The sequence below is a fragment of the Trachurus japonicus genome, chromosome 22 (genome assembly GCF_045865225.1).
Source record: "Trachurus japonicus isolate A0001 chromosome 22, Traja_1.0".
NCBI lineage: Eukaryota > Metazoa > Chordata > Actinopteri > Carangiformes > Carangidae > Trachurus > Trachurus japonicus.
The window spans coordinates 14268664-14290748 of NC_140928.1; the positions used below are offsets into that span (position 1 = coordinate 14268664).

Here is a 22085-nt window from a genome sequence, read left to right on the forward strand (position 1 = left end):
GCACCACCTGTGCTTTTCCTGCTACGACTTGCTGTCAAAAAAAAAGAGGTCTGTTCTTATTACAACCTAGAGTCCAGTGGCCTCCAGTGATTCATTATTATAGGCCCACCTACAACCAGAGCAGAATGACTGAAAACACCTGTGGGTTTGTTTTTATTTGAGCCTTTGCAGCGGGCCAGAGGTCACCTCTCTTCTTTTGATCCAGGGCAAACAGAAGCTAATGTTAAATTCAACAGAAAGACAAAGGTGGTCATCTCTGACAGCTGCGAGACAATTGGTGACCAGTTAATGGACAACACCTCCAAGAATCTTTTTGATATCATGTGAATTGTGACTGCTGGTGGGAGAAACTCCTGATGATCATAAGTCAGTATTTTCTAATGTTTATTAGGCAAATGTTGGTAGCTGTAGCCCTGCACTCCACACGCAGCTCTTATTTATTTGCTGCTTCTCTTTCTTTTGTTTTTGCAGTTGAGAAATGCGCATTCAGTAATATCTGCACAATATTATTAAGAAATATGTCTTGGATAGATTAATGTGATTAATTTATTGTGCACTTCACATAGCTAATCAAATCCAGTTACATAAGTCTGTGATGTCATGCTGCATTTCTGCGCTTCAGATATATCTGCATCTATTTATCATCCCTGTATTCTCATTATGATGAAATTGTTTTATTTCTCTTTTTTCAGTACAGTACTCCTCCTGCACCTTCAGCATGTAAGCTTCAGGGAAATAAAAAGTCTTGCTCTTTGATGTGTGATGATGATTGGTTTTGTGTTTATGGGTTGCTTTGATTAAAAACGACTGCTCGTCTTCCTCAGCGCCGCCCTCCCTCGCTCGCCACAAGAAGGCTGATTATGAAACTATAAGAACTCCAATGCTATGTAAGCTGCTGCGCTATTTGTTCTCAGTCATGCTCCTGTGATTCTATTTAAATCAAGATTATTTTCTGGTTCAGTCTAAAAAAAGAAATGTTCTGTGGGCGCCTTCAAGAATGGCAGCTCACAATACAACAGAGTATGATCTGTTATTTAACTGCTGCCAAGTCTAAGCGGACTCCTGTGAATTGAGGCGTAGCTGCAATCGTACAGTTCATGAAATGGATAATGTCTTACAGATGATTGCTTAAAGGCATGAAAGTGTAAAATTAAGGAGCTGGAATAAGCCCATGGACAACAGGAAGTTTAACTAAGCTGATTGCAAAAAATGAATAAAAAGGTAGTCTATTTTTGGATCTTTTCATTCACCCATATACTCTACAGTTTTTGGATATATTTTAGAAATGTAAGCTGTGTTTCACATGTGGAAATGGTGAGGCATTGTACCTCACTGCATCAAACTATAGCTCCAATTTGACTCTATTCCTGCCCTTATTTTGTGTTTTTAACCTTTAATGTTCACCCACTAAACTTTGTTGATGTCTTACCCTTTAGGCCCGTTCTAAATATTACTCACACTTGTATCGCTAAGAGCAAAAAATGTGCCTATAAAATATATTTATTAAATTATTAAACATAAATATAATATTCTACTTTCATTGAGCTAATTTTTTTTCACTTACATCTGACCTATTGAAATCAAATACTTATGCATAGATCCTAATCAAATGCTCACTAATTTCTTTACAGATTTTAACCTGAATGCCAGGTTTTTCAGATGAACAGAACTTCTCATGGTTAAAGCTTATGGGATAGGGAAGGGGGAACAATTGTGATGGCGCCATCTATAGGAAATCGCCCAGATATAATAAAATAAATGTATTGTGCTTTAATGGAAGTAAGATTTTAAAAAAAATGCAGATTTCAGTGGTGCATTTTTCAGAGTACAAGTGCAACTCTTGTTTGTGCACAGTGTATTTTGGACTTGCTGTAGGAGTTGAGTAAAAATCTTGCCAAGTTTCATGCCATGTGCACTAACACAGCCAAAATTATCAAAAAATGAAGAATGAAAAGCGCTTAAAATGCGCACAACTGTCCCTTATAGTGTAGCAACCAAGTCTGCAAAGCCTGCTGCCTTGTGAAGCTGCTTCTTGGATTTATTTATTGGGAGAGAGGTGTGGAGAGCAGCATTCAAATCAATTTCTGCCAGTTGGCATTTACAGAAAAGGACTATTGACTGTGGTGTTGTTGATTTTTCTCTTGGCACTCGTTTGTTCGCTATTGTTACTTTGCCTGAAAAAGGAAAAACAATTATGTGTCATGTATGTGACTCTCCCCACTTCAGTTTGCTTTACTTTGCCTCTCGTTGAGTCCTTTTTATTTATGTCTCTCCCAAGAGTGCCTTTCTTCTTCGTCATTTAAGTCTGTCTCTGTCTGCTTAACACCGTCTCCATCATGCTGCTTAATGACGGCATGTACCCAAAAGTTTGGCGCCGCAATTTGTACAGTTGGAGCATCTGCTGGGGAGTTGTCTGACTCAAATCTGAAATCTGTAACCCAGTTTTTTTCCTAGTCATTGTTTGCATAGGCTGCCCCATATTTTAAAGTTCACTGTCTCATCACACCAGTGCTACTCACAGTTACCATGAGGATGCCATGGCTTTAAATTAGATCTGTTTGAAATGAAAGAATAGAGCTCTAGTGAAGAGTGAGAGTCTATCATTTCCTTCTCCCTCTTTGTTTGCTTGCCTCAGAAAATGGCGCCCACTTCTCAGAGCACTGTGTTGTCTCTGAGGCTCTGAGCCTTGGATTCTTCCTTTCTTGTGTGTGTGTGTTTTTTTTTTCCTCATTTGTTGTGTCTGGTGTTCTCGCAGCAGTGATGCGTGCAGGTCAGAGAGTCTGCCTCACCCATCCAAAGATTTGACCTGATTTCAAAGCAAAGCAATCAGTGGAACCATCGGCACGTGTTGCTCTGTGCTTCCTCCTCCTCGCCCTCTGTCTCTGTCGCATTCACATAGCTATATGGCAGCTCATCTACTCTCGCTATTAAGCTGCTGGACTGGGTTAAAACGCTCAACAGCTGCTGGTGACCCACCAGCTGTGGCTGTGGACCAAATACATACTATGTTGTCAGTTCCCATGTTTTGGACAGTGTCTCTGATGCTGTTTGGGGAAAACGGTACATAAAGCAGCCATTTTAATATTCATTGTTAAAATGTATTTTCACAGCAGTTTTTATACCATTCTTTTTGAGCAATAACTGTTAAGCAGACTAGACATCATACCTACACTAAACTACTGTATACCCAAACAAGAAATATTACACAGGTGGACTTGGTTGACATTTTTGCGTGAAAACATATATGTTCATTTTAGCCTTTAGTTTTAAAGTTTTTTTTAATTATTGGTCATTTTTCTCCATCATAAAACCCCAAAATGAAGTTTTTCACACTATACACACAAACACAGACAGACACACACATACTAGTCTACATGTACTGTGTATATACTGTAGTATATATGACCAAAATGCTCATATTAATAGGAGTAGGAAGTCATCAAAACTCTATTACGTACACATCCAAAATGATTTGGCACCATCCATCCCTCGTTCCTGTCAGCTCATCTGCAGAAGTGCGCTGATGGACACTTCTTGTTAGTGCTGGGCAATTAATTGAAAAATACTAAAACGGACATTTAGAGCTTCTAACCAACGTAATCTGGCCCATGTCGGTTTTATTGGTTTTCCCCCTTTTAATTCTCTCTCTACTAATGCACCATCCCCTGGAAAACACAATACTGGCTGTGTGGTCAGGTCACGTGACTCCGCCCCATCCAGTCCACTACATGGAAGTGACATGGAGGAACACCGAGCCGACTGTGCAAAGCGGGCCCAACAAATTTTTTTTTAAAAGAACAATAATTCATTCATCCTAATTGAGGTAAAAAGTTCAATTAATCTTGATTTTTGCCATAATCGCCCAGACCTACTTCTTGTGTTTGTCATTTACAGTTGATGGTGGGCTTGTGCTCACATGCTGTCCTTGCACCTGACAGGACCTCTCTCTCTCTCTCTGTCTGTGTCTGTTTCGATTTTCACTCACCGTCTCTCTACTGTTATTCTCTCTACGCCATCCTGCCACTGTGTGCTTCTCTGTTCTCCGCCGCTCTTTCTCACCTACACTCTGTAGATCTGTCTCTCTGCCCTGTAGACACTCTTTTATCCTCCCATCCCTCTGTCTCCCCCTGGCTCTCTGCGCCTGTACTTGGCTGCTTGCTTTATAAATAGCTTGGCCTAGATTACAGCAGCTGCATTGGCGCTGGCACCATGGGTTGGTTTGCCTGGGCCAAGTGAGGTAGCCCGGTGTAACAAGGGGTTGGCAGTGAAGAGATGGAGTCCGTGTGTGTTTGTGTGTGCGTGTGTGAGTGAGAGTGCATTTTGTGTGTGTGTGTCGGTGTCTGTGTGCAGGTGTGTGAAGATCATGGAGGATAGCGCAGACGCAGCCTATCTGCATGCCTGCGGTGGCCAAGCTATTGAGTTTGTTTTTACACTGTCATTCCTTTCTTTCTTCTAGTTTCACATCACACACACACACGCAAACACACAGCGGTGACATCACCTGTGTCTTTTTTAGAACTGTTGTCATATTTTCATGCGTTTCTATTTTGGGTGAATACATGTTCACTAATTTGCGTCCATGCATGTGCACAGCTTCAGTCGTCATAGATGTTATCGCACAAATACCGTCCACATTCACATGCAGTTTATCTTTTTGCATTGTGTTCATGTGTTGTATTGTTTGCCTCTGTGCTCATTGGTGCGCATAAACATACATGTGTGTATTACGAGCATGCGTATATGGACCTGCTGTGATGATCCACTGCCCTGATTTTCCTCCCTCCTGCTCCTCTGCAGAGAACCACTTCAGAATACAAATTCTGCTCGTCAGTGAGTCTGAGACACAGCGTCTCACCCTTTGAGCATATCTGTTGCCTCCCCGCCTCCTCCTCCTCTTCTCATCTCTTATAAAGCTCATCATGCACCCCAGAGACTCGGCAATAACTACATTTTCTACTATTCAATTAACTGTGTGCCTTATCTGTGAATTTATGCTGCATCTATATTCATTCATATTTGCATGCACATGGAGAACCAGGTTAAATGGAGGGAAAATAGACCTGAGGAGGGATTTCTCTTCACTAAATCTATCCATCTCCATCCTGTTTGCTTGTCATGATGCATCTAGATTCAGTTGTTGACAACAAACTGTATCAGTGTGGCTTTCACTACGCATCACTACAGAATTAGCTACAGCCTATAACTGAAGCATAAGGATTTTCTTTGAATGAATAGTTCAATATTTTTGAAAATACACTCATTTGCTATTAAAACAGGCCATTTGGTGAATCTAGAAATTCACCAAATCAACCACTTGAAGAAAAACTAGCGCCATGCCATTTTAAATAACCATTAAAGTAACATGCTGATAACTATGTTGTTGTTGTTATGGCATCATATAAAAGTTCATTTGCATTTTGTCAGAAATGAGCAGTCGCTCTTCACAGTCTTATTTCAGATGGACTGTGTTGGCGCTTGATGTTTTTCCTGCATGGAGTCTTATTCAGGGTGTGCTCGCTGCGAGATCTAACAGAGAGAATTGTGAATGAGGAGAGGAGAATTGAGAATGAGGTGGAGGGGGAGGCGGAGGAGAAGGAGGAGGAGGAGAGCTGCAGAATGAGGCCAGAGAAGAAGAAAAGTGCTTCATCATCCACAGCGATCCATCCTTCTTATCAGCAGCGTCAAAAGGGGTCAGAGGAGCGCGTCAACACAGCGCTGTGATAACCAAATACATCCCATCCAACGCACTCTATATCAATAGCAGAGCCTATACAACAATGAATCCCAACCCCACTGTTGTTAGATTAGCTTGGCTCCTCATCAACACAACTCATCAAGATGATATTGACTACCAGTGAAATTGAATTGTCCATGTCTGGGTCAGCGTTTGTACTTGAGCATAGGCAATATCCAAAATGTATTATCTCAATACAGTCCAACCCTGTTTTTTGATTATTATTATTATTTCTTATATGTTATTTAATTGTATTTAATGTTAGCAATTCTGGCATTGAACAACATTTCCAAATAGTATTTGTCACATGCCAAGATACAAGATACAACATACAGAAAGCAAAGGGTAAACCTGGAAACTGAAATACTTAAAAGGGACAGACTATGGAAATATCACTTTTCTGAAGGCTCTTTAACATATATTTGGGTCCCTACCTGGGACCAGTAGAGAGGGTGGGGCGGGGCAAGCAGTGGTTCATTATTTGCATTTAAAGGGACAGGCACTGAAACCAGCCGTTCTGAACAGGGCTGTTTTAAGAGGATGAAAAGAGAGCTGTGATGTTTGATCCATGGTGTATTTTGACCGAAGCATGACACAGACATGTCTTTGAGACACCTGGGAACTATTTTAATTTGTGGAAAAGGGGCATAATATATCTCGTTTAAATGTATTTAAAAAAAACAAAAAACATATGTGATATCAAATATCAGACAAAGTCTAATTGCACATAAAACACTTAGTGGCAAAATCTGCCACTGATCCTATATATAAATTATATACTATATGACAAGTGCTTGAAATAAAAAGCTAAAAGATAGCTTTTTATATCAAGCATTTGTCTCTTCTCTGTCTCTTTAGCTAACTACCCTTAATCCTCCGCTTGCTTTCTAACCCTAGCCCCCTGGGGGAGGCTACAAGGAGTCCTGATTGGGACAGCACAGCAGTGACACTTGCATGGAAAAGATTAGACTAGATTATGTCAAGACTAAAAAGTGCGGTTAGAGCAGACATGATGATTTTGAGGACACTGGTTCAAATCTACATCCATATCAGCAAAGCATCTGCTGAGCTGAAGCAAGACAGTGAATCTCAACCATCCTCTGTTGACCCAAGGCTTTGTAAACAGGGGCAAGTGTAAAGAGAATTTTCCAAAAAGGCATAAATAAATGATCACAACCTTTGGCAAGCCAAGTCTACATTAGATCTCAAAAAACAGAGTGGATTTAAAAGAAAAGGCGGCACAGGGCGCACTGCTTTTATTACTTCTGAGCTAGTGATTAATGAGCTGTGGGGATGATTTTGAAATAATATCTAAACCTGTCAAGTAGCATCTTCTTTGCTGTCTGCTCTGACTATCGTGACTTGAAAGAAAAAAGCAGATTCTCTCCCAGCAGATGAAGCAGCTGACGATGCTGCTCAGGCTCAGGCCGACATGCTACAGTGTCTGATACATGGCGTTTTTGGCATTTAGAGACGAATTGTTCCAGACTGGGTGACTGACTGATGCAGTCTGGTGGAGGAATGTCACAGTCATCCTCACGTATCTTTCTCATGTTCTCCGTCTGCACGGCGTGGACAATGCCTGACACACGCAGACATAAATAGCCCTCACCGCCTAGAGCCTTAATATTAATGGCTTATAGGGGACTTAGCTGTCTCGGCCAGCCTGGCAATTATTATTATGAAACGGAGGGTGGTGGAGAGAGAGATGATCTGACTGATGGAAAGAAGACATGGTTTGTTAGGATATTATGCAATGGTTTAATGTCTGTGGGAATTTTTTTAAATGATTGGTCTTTAGCCGGAGTGGAAACTTGTACTGTATCACTGTAATTAAAAGAAAAGCTGTGGCTGCAGTGGTACACGCATCTTCATCAGCTGCTTCATTGTGAGTGATAAAGAGCTGTGGTACAGTTAATCTCCAATCAACAAGTCAGCACAAAAGTACAGTACAGCTCACTAAGACGTTCTTTTGAAGTTTTCATATCTGAGTCTTGCCAGGATCAACAAGGCATCTTCTTGCCCCTCTTAATGCCCAAATTAGGCGTCTATTAATTTTCTGTATCTAATAACAGCAGGCAGGGATGACAACCACTTTGGCACTGAACGCATCATCGTGACCGCCATACATCCGTCTTGTTTGTTCGTTATTCTTAAGCCCACGAAGCCACGGACCATGTCAACTGAAGGCAGCTCTAACTCCGGAGCGTGCAGCTGACAGGCACGGTTATGCAATTATGCCATGACGCGGGGAGAAAAAGAAAAAAAAAAAAGCAGTAAATGTTCTCAGTAGGCAGCATGTTTTTGACGCACAATGTTGTCAGTTATCCAGGAATTTGAGTACATGATCCACATATAAAAATGTCTGACAGTGTTAACAGCGGTTCACATATAGTTCCAATGATAGTTGACTATAACTAATGTTGCCACCACAAAGGGGATGGGCGCAATAATAGAAACACCTGAGTCTAATTTAGTGCATCCCACACTTTTTCTGTTTGCATAATACAAAGTAGTATCACACGTGTTTTGTATTGTTAGCAATCAATGAAAGTGCAATAATTCCTTATTAGAATATGAAAGTTGACCAATTTTGGGGGGGTCCTATGAGATATAACAGTAACAACTATTTTCAGTTCAGCTCAGTTTATTTAGGTCCTATACAGTAATATAAATTAAAGCATAACAATATTGAGTGTGGGCTGAGGCTATAGCTTATTACCTACCTCTTTATTTTAGGGCATAATTGCCTTTACTTATCATTTATGTCTTGACTATATCCAGTAAAGAGTCAGTTAACCAGGTTTACAAAGCAGTATTTAGGTTTTGTTGTTTCCCATCTCACTTCATCATCTCGTAACCCCTCAGATTCATCTCCTAACCATCCGAAACTAAACGTAACCACTATCTACTGCTCATATAGCGTTTAATATTGTTATTCAGTTTGTGCTGTGAGATGAGAGGTATCAAAAATAAATCACCAGCTCTCTGTTGGAACACTGGGCTTTTGTCAGGATGACACTGATGCTGATGTGACTTGATGGACCATGCACACAGTTTGGTTAAGGCCTAGATTTACTCTTTTTTTTTTTCCAAAATGTTTGTAACACTTTTGCAGCCGAGTGAATATAAAACACACAAAACACACACACAAAAGAAAAGGCGGAATAAACCGGACCGTGAATTCTGCAGTGCCCCCCTGTATGGCTCGCCAACCACTGTAGTGGCGTAAAACACGACGAACGTGAGGATGGTGATGACGTCAATGTGCGAGCGCGAGGAGGAGGGGTGCGCGAGAGGGAGAGCGAGCGAGGGAGAGAGATAGGGAGAGTTTGTGCGGCTGCTGCAGCATCAGTCACAGCAGCGCGTCAGTGCAGTAGAAGGTCCAGCAGCAACTCTCACAGCTGACAGAGGCAAACACAACAGTCCGCCGGACTTAACCTCGAGTTGGTGGAGGAAGAAACCGAACCGGCTCCTTTCTCTGCGACCCCGACGCCAGAGGAAGAGAGAGAGACTTTTAACTCCGTTTTCAGCTTCCCCCTCTCCCCACACAACCACGAAAGGGAATGCCATCGATAAATATGAAACTGGAGATGGTGACCATCATCGCCTGCGAAGTAGACACCGAGGTGTTTACATCAGACAAAATGCAGGTAAAAAAAAAAAAAAAAAAAGCACGTTGCATCAAAACCTGGTTTTGCCGTTGTTGTGTGGTTGTGCAGCAGTTTTGCTCTCAGGACGGACTGACTCGCATGCTGCCCTGTGCAAGTGCATGCATGGTGACGTTGAATGCAGCCCTCTCTCTCTCTCGCTCTCGCTCTCTCTCTCGGGCGAGGATTTTTATCAATGGGAGCCGCAGCTCGTCAAGCTCCGCGCGCACGGACAGTGATTGACGCTGGATGAATTGCAGAAATGAGGTATAGACGAGGCAGGAATGGGACACGCGCAGCAGCAACAACAACAAAAATAACCTTAATGCACCAAATTGGTTGTGTAAGTTTTATAGAGCGGGGTTCTGCCTGGAGATGATGCGCAGGTTGAATTGGAGGGTGTGATGAATTGAATTGTCCATGCAAGGCACATGCAGGGGAAAGAAGTGAGGCAGTTTTTTAGACGCAGTTGCGGACAGACCCTGTTCTCATCCCTCTGTGCCTCTGCTCCCTTCTCATCTCAGCAGCACTGCAGGTGCACTTGGTTAGATGAAACGGAGCCATGACAATTCAGTGAATGGTTGATATTAAGCACCATATTAATGCTGTCATACTGCAGTTGGAAATAAGGGTTGGCACTGATACCACAGGGGATTTAGATACAGTAAAGTGCATTGAGTTTTTACTTTTAAAATAATAACTTGATATTGAGAACATTTAGGTCACTCACTAGTGTGAGTTACAGTAATATTTAATTGGCGTGTCCTATATGCTGCCTGTCATAAGGGACAGGGCAGGGAAGCATTTGCACTTAAATGTGTTCAAAGTGAGCCTCGGGACCCCACCTTTGGCACAGCTACGTGCCAGTTTTGGGTCTTAAAAGGCCACACAGATGGTCTCCCAAAGCTTGGCTCACCCACTAAACCCTTTGGAAATTCCATGTCAGAATATATTCCCTCACCTGCTGGCTGCTTGTCAGCTTGTCTGATTTGACTCATCACCACCAAAGAGACGCAGGAATGGAGAAGGAATAATGAAAAAAAAAAGCTACAGTGCAGCTCGGGAGGCTGGCACACACTTTGTGCAGTAACATACACACATAGTTCGTCACAAGCAGCCAGTGTAGGTGCTGCCCCCCCCCCCCCCCTCTGTGCCAATTGCTCTTCAGTGCGGATGCGCTCTGGTGTGATGAAGGCTGAATTCAGCTATTTTTTGCAAGCAAAAGCAGCAGTTGCAGCTTTTAAGCACCCAGCCACCCCACCCTCATCCCCACAGCACCTTGGTCAGCCGTATTTGATCACTTTTTTGTAACTCCATGTTTATTGTTAACCTTACGCTATAGCTGCCCGGAGGAATGAAATTGTCCTGTTTCATGGTGTCATGGATGCTGCGATTTGCTCATTAAGAAATGCATGTGCATCTTGCACATATGAACACAAACAATGCATGTCAACCACAGTGCCACCTAGAGTTGTTTCAATATTGATAATAGTGCTGGAAATGTCTGCAATACTACCTAAAATACTGATTTAGGTCATGGAGAGTGCAAACAGTGATATTTTTTTATAGAAATCTATTGTTACACGCCTCGATAAAACTGCAGCTTTTCCAGAAATAATTTCTGTGCCACTCTGAAACAGTGACAGGAGTTGAGTGCTTTGCAGCCACTACTACTGCAGCTGGCAAGATGTCAGCACCTTGGCAATGCTCTACTGTGGAAGGTCCCACCACTAAAAAGCCGACATGTACAGTATGTACAGTATGCAGGGGTGGCACTGGTGTCGGGAAAACTAAATATGAATTGTTATTTATTGCTATATTTATTTGGTAAAATAATGATTCTCTAGCATTCATCTGTTTGTGTTTTATCTGAGCTCTGCCACACAGCAGTAAGATCAATCATATCACATCCATGCAGGTTTTGTAGTACACAGCTGTTAAAAAACAAACAAAAAAATGATGACAACATAGGTTCAAATATTAGAACTGGTTTTGGGAATGGAAAATATGAGATGGGAGCATCTCTACTACCACCCTGTGGTCTGCCCCCCACGCCCTCCCTCCCAACCAGCCAGGCAGCTGCTATGTTTACTCCCAACTCTCATTACACTCTCTATCCACTGCAGACCAGGCAAGGTGAAAGTGCTGTAATTATGGATAGAAAGGTGGGCATCATCTTTAAGACCATTAGGACTGTGATGAAATAGAAATACATCCAAGTGTGAAGTGCAGGTGTCGATAGAGAGGAGTGATCATCCTTATCATGACTGTCTCTTCACTTACAGTACCACACAGGACAAGTGATGACGTGGTTCTGTAGCAGTCATTTATTTCATCATGATTTACTTTTTATTAACAAACGCCTAGTCGGTTCTCTTAGATGAGCCGTCCTCTCCAGATGGGCTTGACACGGACAGGACAGTTTGATCAGGACGAAGCAGCTCTCATCAGCCCACCACTCCCAGAATCACCCAAAGAAAAAAAAATAGGGGGTCTGTGCACAATTAAAACAGCAGACAGAGGGGCTGACTTTCGAACGGCACAAAGAACACCACTAATCCTGGTTTCTGGCTCACAGAGAGCAATGGAGAGCGCTGGGGGAGAGGGCAGATTAAAGCAGGGCATGTGAGGAACAGCCTCTGATTGAGCTCACCTCCCTGTCTGCCTGCTCTTGTTTTTATTGTCGCTCAACAAGATCTGAGCTTGTCTTAATATCCCCAGATCTGAAGATGAAGAACAATAATCTGAGTCCTGTTTTGTTGCAAAGCACTATGGGTGAACTAATATGTAGATTGCTGCTATTTATAGAGACGACGTGGAAAGATTAAGGCAATGGCAGCGATGTTTGAATAGGCGACATGAAGAAAATAAGTGAATGGTAGGTTTTTTTTCTTTTTTATTGGACGACACGCTTTGTTGAATGGCTGTGGTGTTTCGGAGCCATTGTTTTGACACAGTTGAAATGCTTTGCCCACGCCTTGGCTCGGTCCCCGCCAGTTACATCATTAATGAGCCAAACGGAGAGCCTGTGGACAGGCCAGGTTGTTGTTATAATAATGGCTCTTATTCCAAAGTGCTCTGTATCCGTTTTGGAGAAAACAAACGGACTATTGTGGTTTGTGAGGTTTCGGCCATGCAGGCTAGAGCTGTGGGTTTGACGGCAGAGAAGCTGTAGTACGTCGTGTATGTTCATCACAACACTATCATTACCTGGAAAATCTACCAGCATCAGCAGATGATAACACAGGACACACAGTGAAGGTCATAGCATGTTGGCAGGTGAATGCGCTGAAGCGAGTGTGACAAAGGCTTTACAGTTGTCTCGCATGGATGACTTGATGCTGGCATTTACATCTAATTTATTTATTTAATTACTTGCCAGGGTGATGGTCCCCCAATAATTTGCTCCCTTATTTGTATAAATGATTAATCAGCCTGTCAACCTGCTCTTTCTCGTGATACATGCCTCTCCGGCTTCAGTCTGTCACTCAATGAAATGTGTTGATTTTAATTAGGAGGCATTTTACACATCAAAACCAGGGTTTGGACATAATGACCCCTTTACACTTTATTATAGAGCAACACAAACACAGAGGCTCATGAAGGACAGCTATTTTGAACTTAAGCCTGCTCCACCACACACACACGCATGCAGAAAACTGTAGTAACACTGACACAGTCACACACTCCAGAGTCACACACTCCAACCACAACAGTGAGTCAGCGGACTCGCAGACCTACAGACAGACACCTCTGTCAGCAAACACACACACACACACAACAGCCAACAGCTCGCTGAGAATGCCTGGAGAAGTTTCCATGCGCCCGGGTCACTTTCCATTTGTCCGCCTGTCTGTTCGTCTGTCACTTGTGTCATATGTCTGTTCTCAGGCTTTATCGTCACAATATTTATTTTTGTTTTGAGGAAGGGGGAGATATTTGATGACTAATCTGTTATTTGTAGGGCATCAGAATGGGAGTGTTTTTTGCTGACGTCTGTGATGTGATGTTTTCATTCCTTCCCACGTTTCTTTTGTTAATATTCTTGCATAACACGTTATTCCTCCCTTTAATATGTTACGGTTATTTTGAGCATCCGATCAGCAAAGCAAGGCATAAAACAATGGATCTTTGGATTATTTCATATAGTTTGATATCACTTATCAAATCTTAACTTTAGCACCCTGAAAAGTAATGTGGGTACATGGAGCTTTAAATCTGAATTATTGAAGTCAAAGGTCAAATGAAGGCTGCAGGTAATAATTCTTTATAATTATCAACTGATCTGCAGATTATTTTCTTCATTAATTAATCAATCATCCACTCACAGTTTCAGAATACCTACAGTGACGTCTTCAAGTTGCTTTCTTTGTCTTTAAACAACAGTCTAAAGGTTAAAATATTCAATTAATTATAACATTGGACAAAATAATATCCTCACAACTGAGAAGGTTTTGAATGAGGGGATATAGTATTTGACGTAATCACTTGGAAAAATAACGAAGAAGTTAATTAATTGTTAAGATATTAGTACATTCATTTTCTGTAAATGGAGGCATAATTAATCGTTGAAATATTTCAGTGCTATGACAGAAATCTCCTCTCTTGCCAGGTTCCTGATAAATTACTATTTGCTCTTTGGCCATTAAGTTCTGTAACCCTTCTGCTCTGCATTGCTTTATTTTCCATTGCGCTCATATCATCCATCATTAATTAGACCTGAACATCGAAATGATCCCAGACTCACGTTTTAAAAAACACTGTTGTGATGCACTCTGACCAGTCGTTGAGGTGAAGGCAAGAGGCAGAGGAGCAGCAGCGGGACAGAGAGGATGGATGTAGACGGTGACAGTATCATTTTCTGTGTTGGTAGGAAACCAGATCTGCATCTTGGCAAGGTTGAGCGATCCTCGGCCAGAGCAGTGGGCTCAGGTGTGCCTGCTCCCCCAGTCTGGGCAACATAGGCAGGTGGAGATGGGCAGCTCACATTGGCCTGAAACCCTAGAGAAGTGTTGTGGCTCAGGTGTCAGCTAAAGGTTAGCGCTGCGTCCGTTAGGGTGACGTAGAACAAAGACCAGTCTCCTGGGTGGGGTGTCGGGTTATCATGTGGCCAAGACGACACGAACATAAAGTGATAAGATTAGAAGCAAAGAAAAAGGCCTCGTGGTGGAATGTAGAGGCCCTCAATTTTCAAGACGTAGAAACAACGTCACATGATGACCCGCCTTTGTTATTGAAATCACTGGTCAAATATAAATTTGCTGTCAGAATTTCCAATAAGATTTCCAGTCCAACACAAATGCCTCTGGAAAGATGAGGCAGTTGTAGTTCCTAAAATAGCAATGCCAAAGCCATTACCTAAAGACTCTGGGTCTCCTGCACTGCAAGCTAAGGGGGAACTTAAATGATGTCTGACAAAGTACCTTTTACATAAGTACCTACAGTAATGCTGAAACAATTACAGTGTTTCACCCCACAGAATCAATCAATCAACAGAAAATGAACCGACTAATGATTATTGATTATTTTTGGACATATTAGCAGAAATGACAAATATTGGTTTTGGTTTGTTTCCATTTTATATCAGTGTAAATTGAATGTCACAGTGGATAAATATTACGTAACGGGTATTAGGTTGAGAAATCCTGCATTTGCAAAGTAATAATATAATAACTTTAAAGGAGCAGTATCAAAATTTACTTATGTACCAAATGTTAAGACACTGATTATGCAGGAAGCCCAGCTTCATAATAGTGTATATATTATTGTATGATGATGATCAATATACATTAATGCAGTGATGGTAACTTGTTATAAAACATTTTTTAAGAATATTGATCTACAAAAAAACAAGTAATGAAAGATAAAGAGTAATATGCTTACTTCTATAACCTAAGTAATGAAAAGTATCTTTAAATTCTACCCATGTGCAGCACTTGAATACATGCACTTATTTGCTTTCTTCCACTGTCCGCTTGCAAGCTGTGCAGCCACACTGCCAGCTTTGTTGTGTTGTGTCAGCTCTAAGAGGAAGCACTGACTGCCACCAGAAAGACAGAGAAAGGGGTGAAATGCAAGAGGGGGGTGGGGGAGGGTGTGTGTGTGTGTGTGTGTGTGTGTGTGTGTGTGTGACAGAACAGCGGTGAGTAAAGACAGAGAGTTCATCTGTCCATATGCTGGGGTGGCAATGAGGTAAGAGCGTTCGGTGTAGCTTCTCTGAGCCACCTTACGTAATGTTGTATAACTCTTTGGATTACCGGCGTTGCCTGGGAGCCTGTGTGGACGTACTTGCATGTTAAAGGGTGTGTGATGTAAAGAAAATGTGCGTGTGTGTGTGTGTGTTCATCCAAGGCTAAGTGCTGCTGACGAGGAAAAGCTCCTGCCTCAATAAAAACTGTAACGACCACATTGGTGGTAATAGGATTAATGTGTCCCCACATGCTGTAAACTGATTTCAGTCTCCCTGCCATGGACACTGTCCCAGAGGGAGCGGCAGCGCTGTGCAGCAGCACCGGCCCCTGTCGATACCGCTCCCCGCTCAAAGTATTGATCTCACTGAAATAACACTTCACCCCATTCGCATGCCTCTCCAGTGCTTATGTAGCCTTCACGATGCAGACACAGCTATTAATCACAAGTTGTGTTTGTTGTTTTGTAATACTGGGGATTTACTGCCATGCTAATGGTAATGGCTGCTTTGACGGAGGTTGTGCCTGCCTGTGTGTCCTGAGTGTTGGGTCACCACCACCACACACACACACTGAGTTTATCCAGTGATATCAAGTCTCTGTTTTTCTCATGTCCACACATTACCTCATCCTAAGTAGTCAACAAGCTAATTGTAGGTTTACAGTCTTTCCTGTAGCTGAGCCACCATCACCCAGGCTGTTTTAAGGCCAGAGCATGTGTATGCATGTCAAAATCATGTCTGTATTCAAGGATGAGGATTATGACCATGAATATTCAGTCATTCCAGACTCTTAAAAGATGGACATCCTCCTTTATAACGTCCTTAAACGGGTATTTTTATGTTAAGATTCAAACTAGTCAGCAGTTGGAGGCAATTTATCAACTTTTGGTTCTGAATTTACTTTTTTAGACATTACTTTGTAGTTCTTTGGTGCTTAACATGAGTGTGAGTGCACAGCTCTGCACCAACCTGTCATATCATAATCTATAAGAAAAGGCACTGTATGAATGAAGTAGTTGAAAACTCTTACGTTTAAGTGTCATCTATAGAGGATCAATATCAAGTGGAAGAACAATGATAATAGGAAATGTAGGGCACACAGTAAAAATGCAAAATGAATCTTGAGTTTGGATCATCTGTGTGAATTTGAGCTTTAAGCTAGCTAGCAACAGACACACCAGCTGCGTCCAAAGGATTGTGTGTGTGTGTGTGTGTGTGTGTGTTTAGCTTACTCTCTGGTTGAACTCAGACCTCACCAGAAACTCTGGTTGTTTTCTTCCTTTGTTTCTTCTTGTGTCTGTATGTTTATGAAGCAGATTGACAAAGACATGGAGTATGCTCTAAATTTGCTCAATGGGTGAAACATTTACAACACGCCTGGGCCCACCTTCACATCAATTTGTACCGCCCTGGTGAATTTGCACACAACCATCTCTTTCCAGTGACTCTGTATGCAGTCAGACCGCTGCTAAAATTAATTTTGCTTACAGTACACCCTGAACCCACGGTCAAATACATAACAGTATTTTTGGGTTCCAATGGCCGGCTCCATCTTTGGGTTGAGTTCCTGGTCATAAAGATCATCGCTTAAAATCTTCTTGTCCAACTTTTTAATCTCCCCTCATTATTTTTTACTGTCAAAAACCAGTGTTGAGCGTTAGCAGGTTACATTTGCTTCTCATTTGCAGCCAGCACCGACCATATAAAACCGGTCAAAACGACCAACACCACCAGCGGCAGACTTTTAGCTGTAGCTAATTAATGCTAATTAATGTGCTCTTTTCAAGCCACTGCCTGAGCCACTGAGTAAAAAGACGCATCACTGGGTAAAAGCTCAACGACCACAAGTGCACTGAGTTGTAGATCAACAGAGAAATGATTGGCTGATTAAATGCAGGAGACTCCTGTTTAAACTTTTAGTTTTTTAGCTCGTTAACTTTACATTTCTGAATCATCAGCACCTCCATCATTTGGATCTAGTTTGTGTGAAAACCCCCATTTTTAAATTGTAGCTACAGGTTGTGAAAATTAAGGACCCTTAATTAAAGCAGAAGTAAGTGATATATTTGTGTTAATATATGTCTTAAATAGTTATATCTTCCGACAGCAATCACTTACATAGAGTGTTTGGACCGAAACACGGGTCTGTCAGTCACTCTGCTCTGCTCTGAGCCGAGGAGAAAACATTTATCGTATCCTACAGTTTTTATCCAATGAGGAGAGAGAACGGCATGCAGGGCTGTGTGTGCAGCCAAGGGACGCCGTGAATGTGGTGACGTAGGGACGAGGACTGTTATGGTGCGTTCAAGGAAACTCGTAACTCGTGTTTTTCCGACCTGTGAAGTCGTACCAGTTCGATCTGGTACGAGTTCACGGGTCGGAAGTTACGAGTGGCCGTTATAGTGACTTTCACAGGTAAAACAGGTCGGAAAAACACCAGTGGGTTGCCTGAAACGCTACAAAGTCGTAAGTTGTGACTTGAAGCTGTAATTTACGGTTTCAAAAGCCTACCTGGAACGCAGCATTAGCCAAAACGACCGGATCGCTTACTTCTGCTTTAATGTTAATGTAGTTGCCACTAAAAACTGTAACCTCTCTGGGTTCCTGCCTGTTACAACACGGTCACAGATGTAAACTGAATCTTTAGGGTTATACAGTACATTTTGTTGATTCCAAATAATCAAAACTAAACTAGGGTTCAAAAGAATGTGGATTTGATATGTAGACACAGATTTGATAAAATGTTTTTGAACCCCAACATTGCATAACAGTTAATCCAGTAGGCTAGTACAGTCACTTAGAGTGTATCAGCAAAACATCAACATCAGACAGCTAATAGTATGCTAAGCTTGGTTAGTCACAAAGTGATTACTGAAAAACTAAAAAGGACCAATAATGCGAATGGCACCTACACATCATAAACAAAAAAGCTAACTAGCAAACCACTATGGAGCTGTAACATTGCTGCTAACATCACAACATTCAACTGAAGCTTAGTACTTGAGTCAGAAATGCAGCTAAAAGGATTTGCTGTGTTTTTAAACATAATACATTTTTATGTCATAAGTGATAGTTCTAACTACACAGGCATAACTGCAATGGAAAGTTGGCCCTGGTTTATGAAGGAGTCATGGAAATAAAATGGAATGTGTTAAGGAAAAATGTGCTGGAACAGACGTGCATGCAGGTGAGATTTTTCATCCAATGCCGTCTGTTATCTCAACAATCTGCCTTCCTAGTTCGACCTCATTAGACTGGTTCCAGTTTGGCCCTTTAGGGAGGACGGTAATTAAAAATGATGGTCCACACACTTAAGAAATGAATTTTCTTAATCATGCCAACATGGTCTATTTTTAGTGTAACACTATCCCTGACTCACCCAGCGGCTCTGTGGCCTAGTTTGTTGGTTTTCACCCAAATCCCATTCAGGCACGAGGGTCTGGATTAGACTGTGATAAAGCCACGCACGTGTCACGGAGAACACTCAGTGATTCACCAAAGAGGAGGGGAAAAAAACAAAACGCTGAATAACCCTTCTTTACATCCCAATTAGGCTGGGTTAATCTTTTCATTTTGATCCAGAATACCAGATAGTGTAATTCAACATAGAATTGCAGTATCCTGTGGATTATAGTCGTGGATTTTGGTCTCCAAGCGCCAGCGTGATTTAAACACTGTACTAGCTTAAATGAGAAACCAGATTAAAGTAGAGAGCGCTGTGTTGCTGTCAGTGAATTTAAATGCTTTGGCTGCAGATTTTTACACAGACAAATGTGCTTGCAGATACTATGTCAGGGCTAAAACCAGTGGTTCTTTTCATTACCATTCAATCTGCCAGGTATTTTCATGATTAATCATTTATTTTTTGAATGAAAGTCGACATATTTCCCCAGAGACCCTACTAAAGTTTATGAATTGCTAGTTTTGTGCAAACGACAGTCCAAAAAAAGCCAAAGATATTCACTTAACTGTCATGAAAGACTGAGAAAAATCGCTAATATTTACATTTGAGAAGCCAAAACCTGCAAAAATGTTGATTGATTGATGCCTTTTTACATTTTAGATCAATAATATCTCCCCTGTTTACTAAAGGTATTATTTTCAAATTAAATTGGGGATGAGTGAGTGTGTGTATGTGCGTGTGTGTTGGTGCATTTTCAGCATTTTTCAGCTGATGCGACAGAACAAACAGCAACAATGACAGTCGACAGTGCACAGGAGCCTTTGTGTTTGGACACAATTTGCTGAGAATATACTGTATATATTACAATTTAATATTTATGTTCACGTTTTTGGTGCTGCTCAGGTTGGATTCATTTACACGTGTTTGTGTTTACCGCCCTAACAGAACAGGATGGGACTGTGGCTCTGCTAATTGTCAGTGATCCCTACACATTGAGGAAACCTAATCCAACCTTTACATAAGGAAAACACTTAAGTCACAGTCATCAGTCACAGGGTTACACCTAATTCCGCCACTTGACTGATGGTACCTGGTGAGGTAGATACATGGTACAGACTTGTTCATGCCTCAGCTTTATTGCCCCCCACCACCACCCCCCGTTTCCCATTCGCCTCAGCACAGCCATCAGTCACTGTTGTTTATTGCTCTGCCGCCTGACTTCACCCCAGATGAAACCCTGCCGTTGACATCACCCAATAAACCTGCGCCTCATCCTAAAGCCAGCTGATCTTCGGTTCAGACGGCCGTGTGTCGGGACCACTAGCTGGCTCTCTGTGCTCGCTGCTGCTGAATGTGAGTCATGCCTGCAGTCATGTCCTGTTGCCACCGTGATGACAGCCTTTCCATTACCGTCAGGAACATAACTGCCTCATTACCCACGAGGCAATCTGCTGAAGGATAACCCTGCAGCCATCAGCGGAGTGGCTGCAGTCGACCAGCGAGCTCTGCATTTCTTCACAGGCTTTTTCACCTGCTGTCTGTTTGTCAGGCCTTTGTGTGGTTTGATTGATTGACTGATTTCACTTCTCCTCATACATTAACAATGTAGTTAGGGTTCAGCCAACATAATAAAACACATCAGTTGAAAATTTGACTCTAAAATTACGATTTGCAATTCAAGTATTGTCATCCTCTTTTTTACTTACAAGACCTATGGCGCATTAGCAGCTGATATTTTCATTTCCCTAAAATATTCTTTTACTTTATTCTACCATCTGAGCTATTTAGAGAACCTTGTTATTCGTATATTAGTTTAGTATAAGTTTATAGTATAATTCTAAAAAACTGAAATATTTCCTTTGTTTTTAATTTTAAAAAACATTTTTGACTTCTCACAAGTTGACAGAGTAAACTCCATCAACATTAAGCTGAGAGAGGTTCTCAGGTTACATGTTGTAGATTGGGTGTAACAGCAAACTGCAACAGTCCGGGACAGGAAAGGGAGGGCTTTCAGCCCGTTGTGTTACACCCTGCATGTTATGTAAAGGTGACATGGAGAAACATGCATCAGCAGGAGTGACTGACTGCACATGCGATTTCAATCAAGCCAAGTTGTCGGCTATTTGTGACCACACACTCGTCACCGTCTCCACCCTACACACATCAGATTTCTGTCATTAGTAAAACAAAACCTGTGGGTAAACTCTGACGTGCCATGGGAATGTGAAGGTGAATTTCGGCTTCTAAGCTGTCCTTTTTTTTTCACAATTTGTTTTCCAAATATGTGAAGCTCCCTCTTGTTTTCTGTTACCTAGCTACCGTATGTGAGATAAATCGTATTTTCGTCCGGCTTCTTCAATAGATGTTGTTATCCACCTTGTTGAGAGTGAAAAACAAGAACATGCTGTTCTCTTCCCCCTCTCTCACCTGTTGTCCCATAACTCACTGCAAATACAGTAGTAGCAGGTGCTGGATCAAGCTGTGTGTGTGTGTGTGTGTGTTTGTGTGTGTGTGTTTTCTGACAGTCCACTGTCTGTCCTTCAGTTGTGCTTAGATACAAATGGCTCTGTCACATTATTTGACTGTGCACACGCACAGACACACACTCTCCCTCTGTATGAGTGTTTATGCCTCCAGAAATACCAGCTACTTAGTTGTGGAAACACATTGTATACATTACACACATGCTCACTAACTTGCGAAGTCTCTCTTTTACACACACACACACATATATATATATACAAAGAGAACAAAGCGAGTAGGTCACGGCAGGGAACATTGCGATGGCAGATGAGCAGGCCGCCATTCAGCTGTGTGTAACTCAGCACCCTCTCTCCTCTTCCTCATTTCCCCTCCTCTTCCTCCTCTCATTCCCTCAGGATGTCCGCTCATAGAGACGACATGAATTAGTGATCAGCACGCTCACTTGTTATACACTGGTCGGAGGTGGGTGTATCAGTGGGGTTAAAAACAAACAGTAGGCTACATGTTATTATGGAACATGATCTTAGAGCTTTCCCACACCCTCTGCTCATGCCAAAACATCAATTTAGGCTAAGGAAGTATCCATTGTGTGTGTGTGTGTTTGTATTTACGAGAAAGATTACC

At 41.9% G+C, this 22085-nt stretch overlaps 1 protein-coding gene across 2 annotated transcripts in view; it reads left to right on the plus strand.

Moving 5' to 3' along the window:
• rcan3 (regulator of calcineurin 3) overlaps positions 1-22085 on the plus strand; it is a 41933-nt gene that overhangs the window by 8792 nt on the left and 11056 nt on the right. Inside the window, exon 1 of one of the 2 annotated variants that reach the window (XM_085767012.1) lies at positions 9091-9387. The exons of the other annotated variant lie outside the window; for it this stretch is intronic. Coding sequence (XP_085623138.1) covers positions 9301-9387 — 87 coding nt within the window. The 5' untranslated portion in view covers positions 9091-9300. Of the gene's footprint in view, positions 1-9090; positions 9388-22085 lie in introns of those variants that run through there. 2 annotated transcript variants of the gene reach the window in all.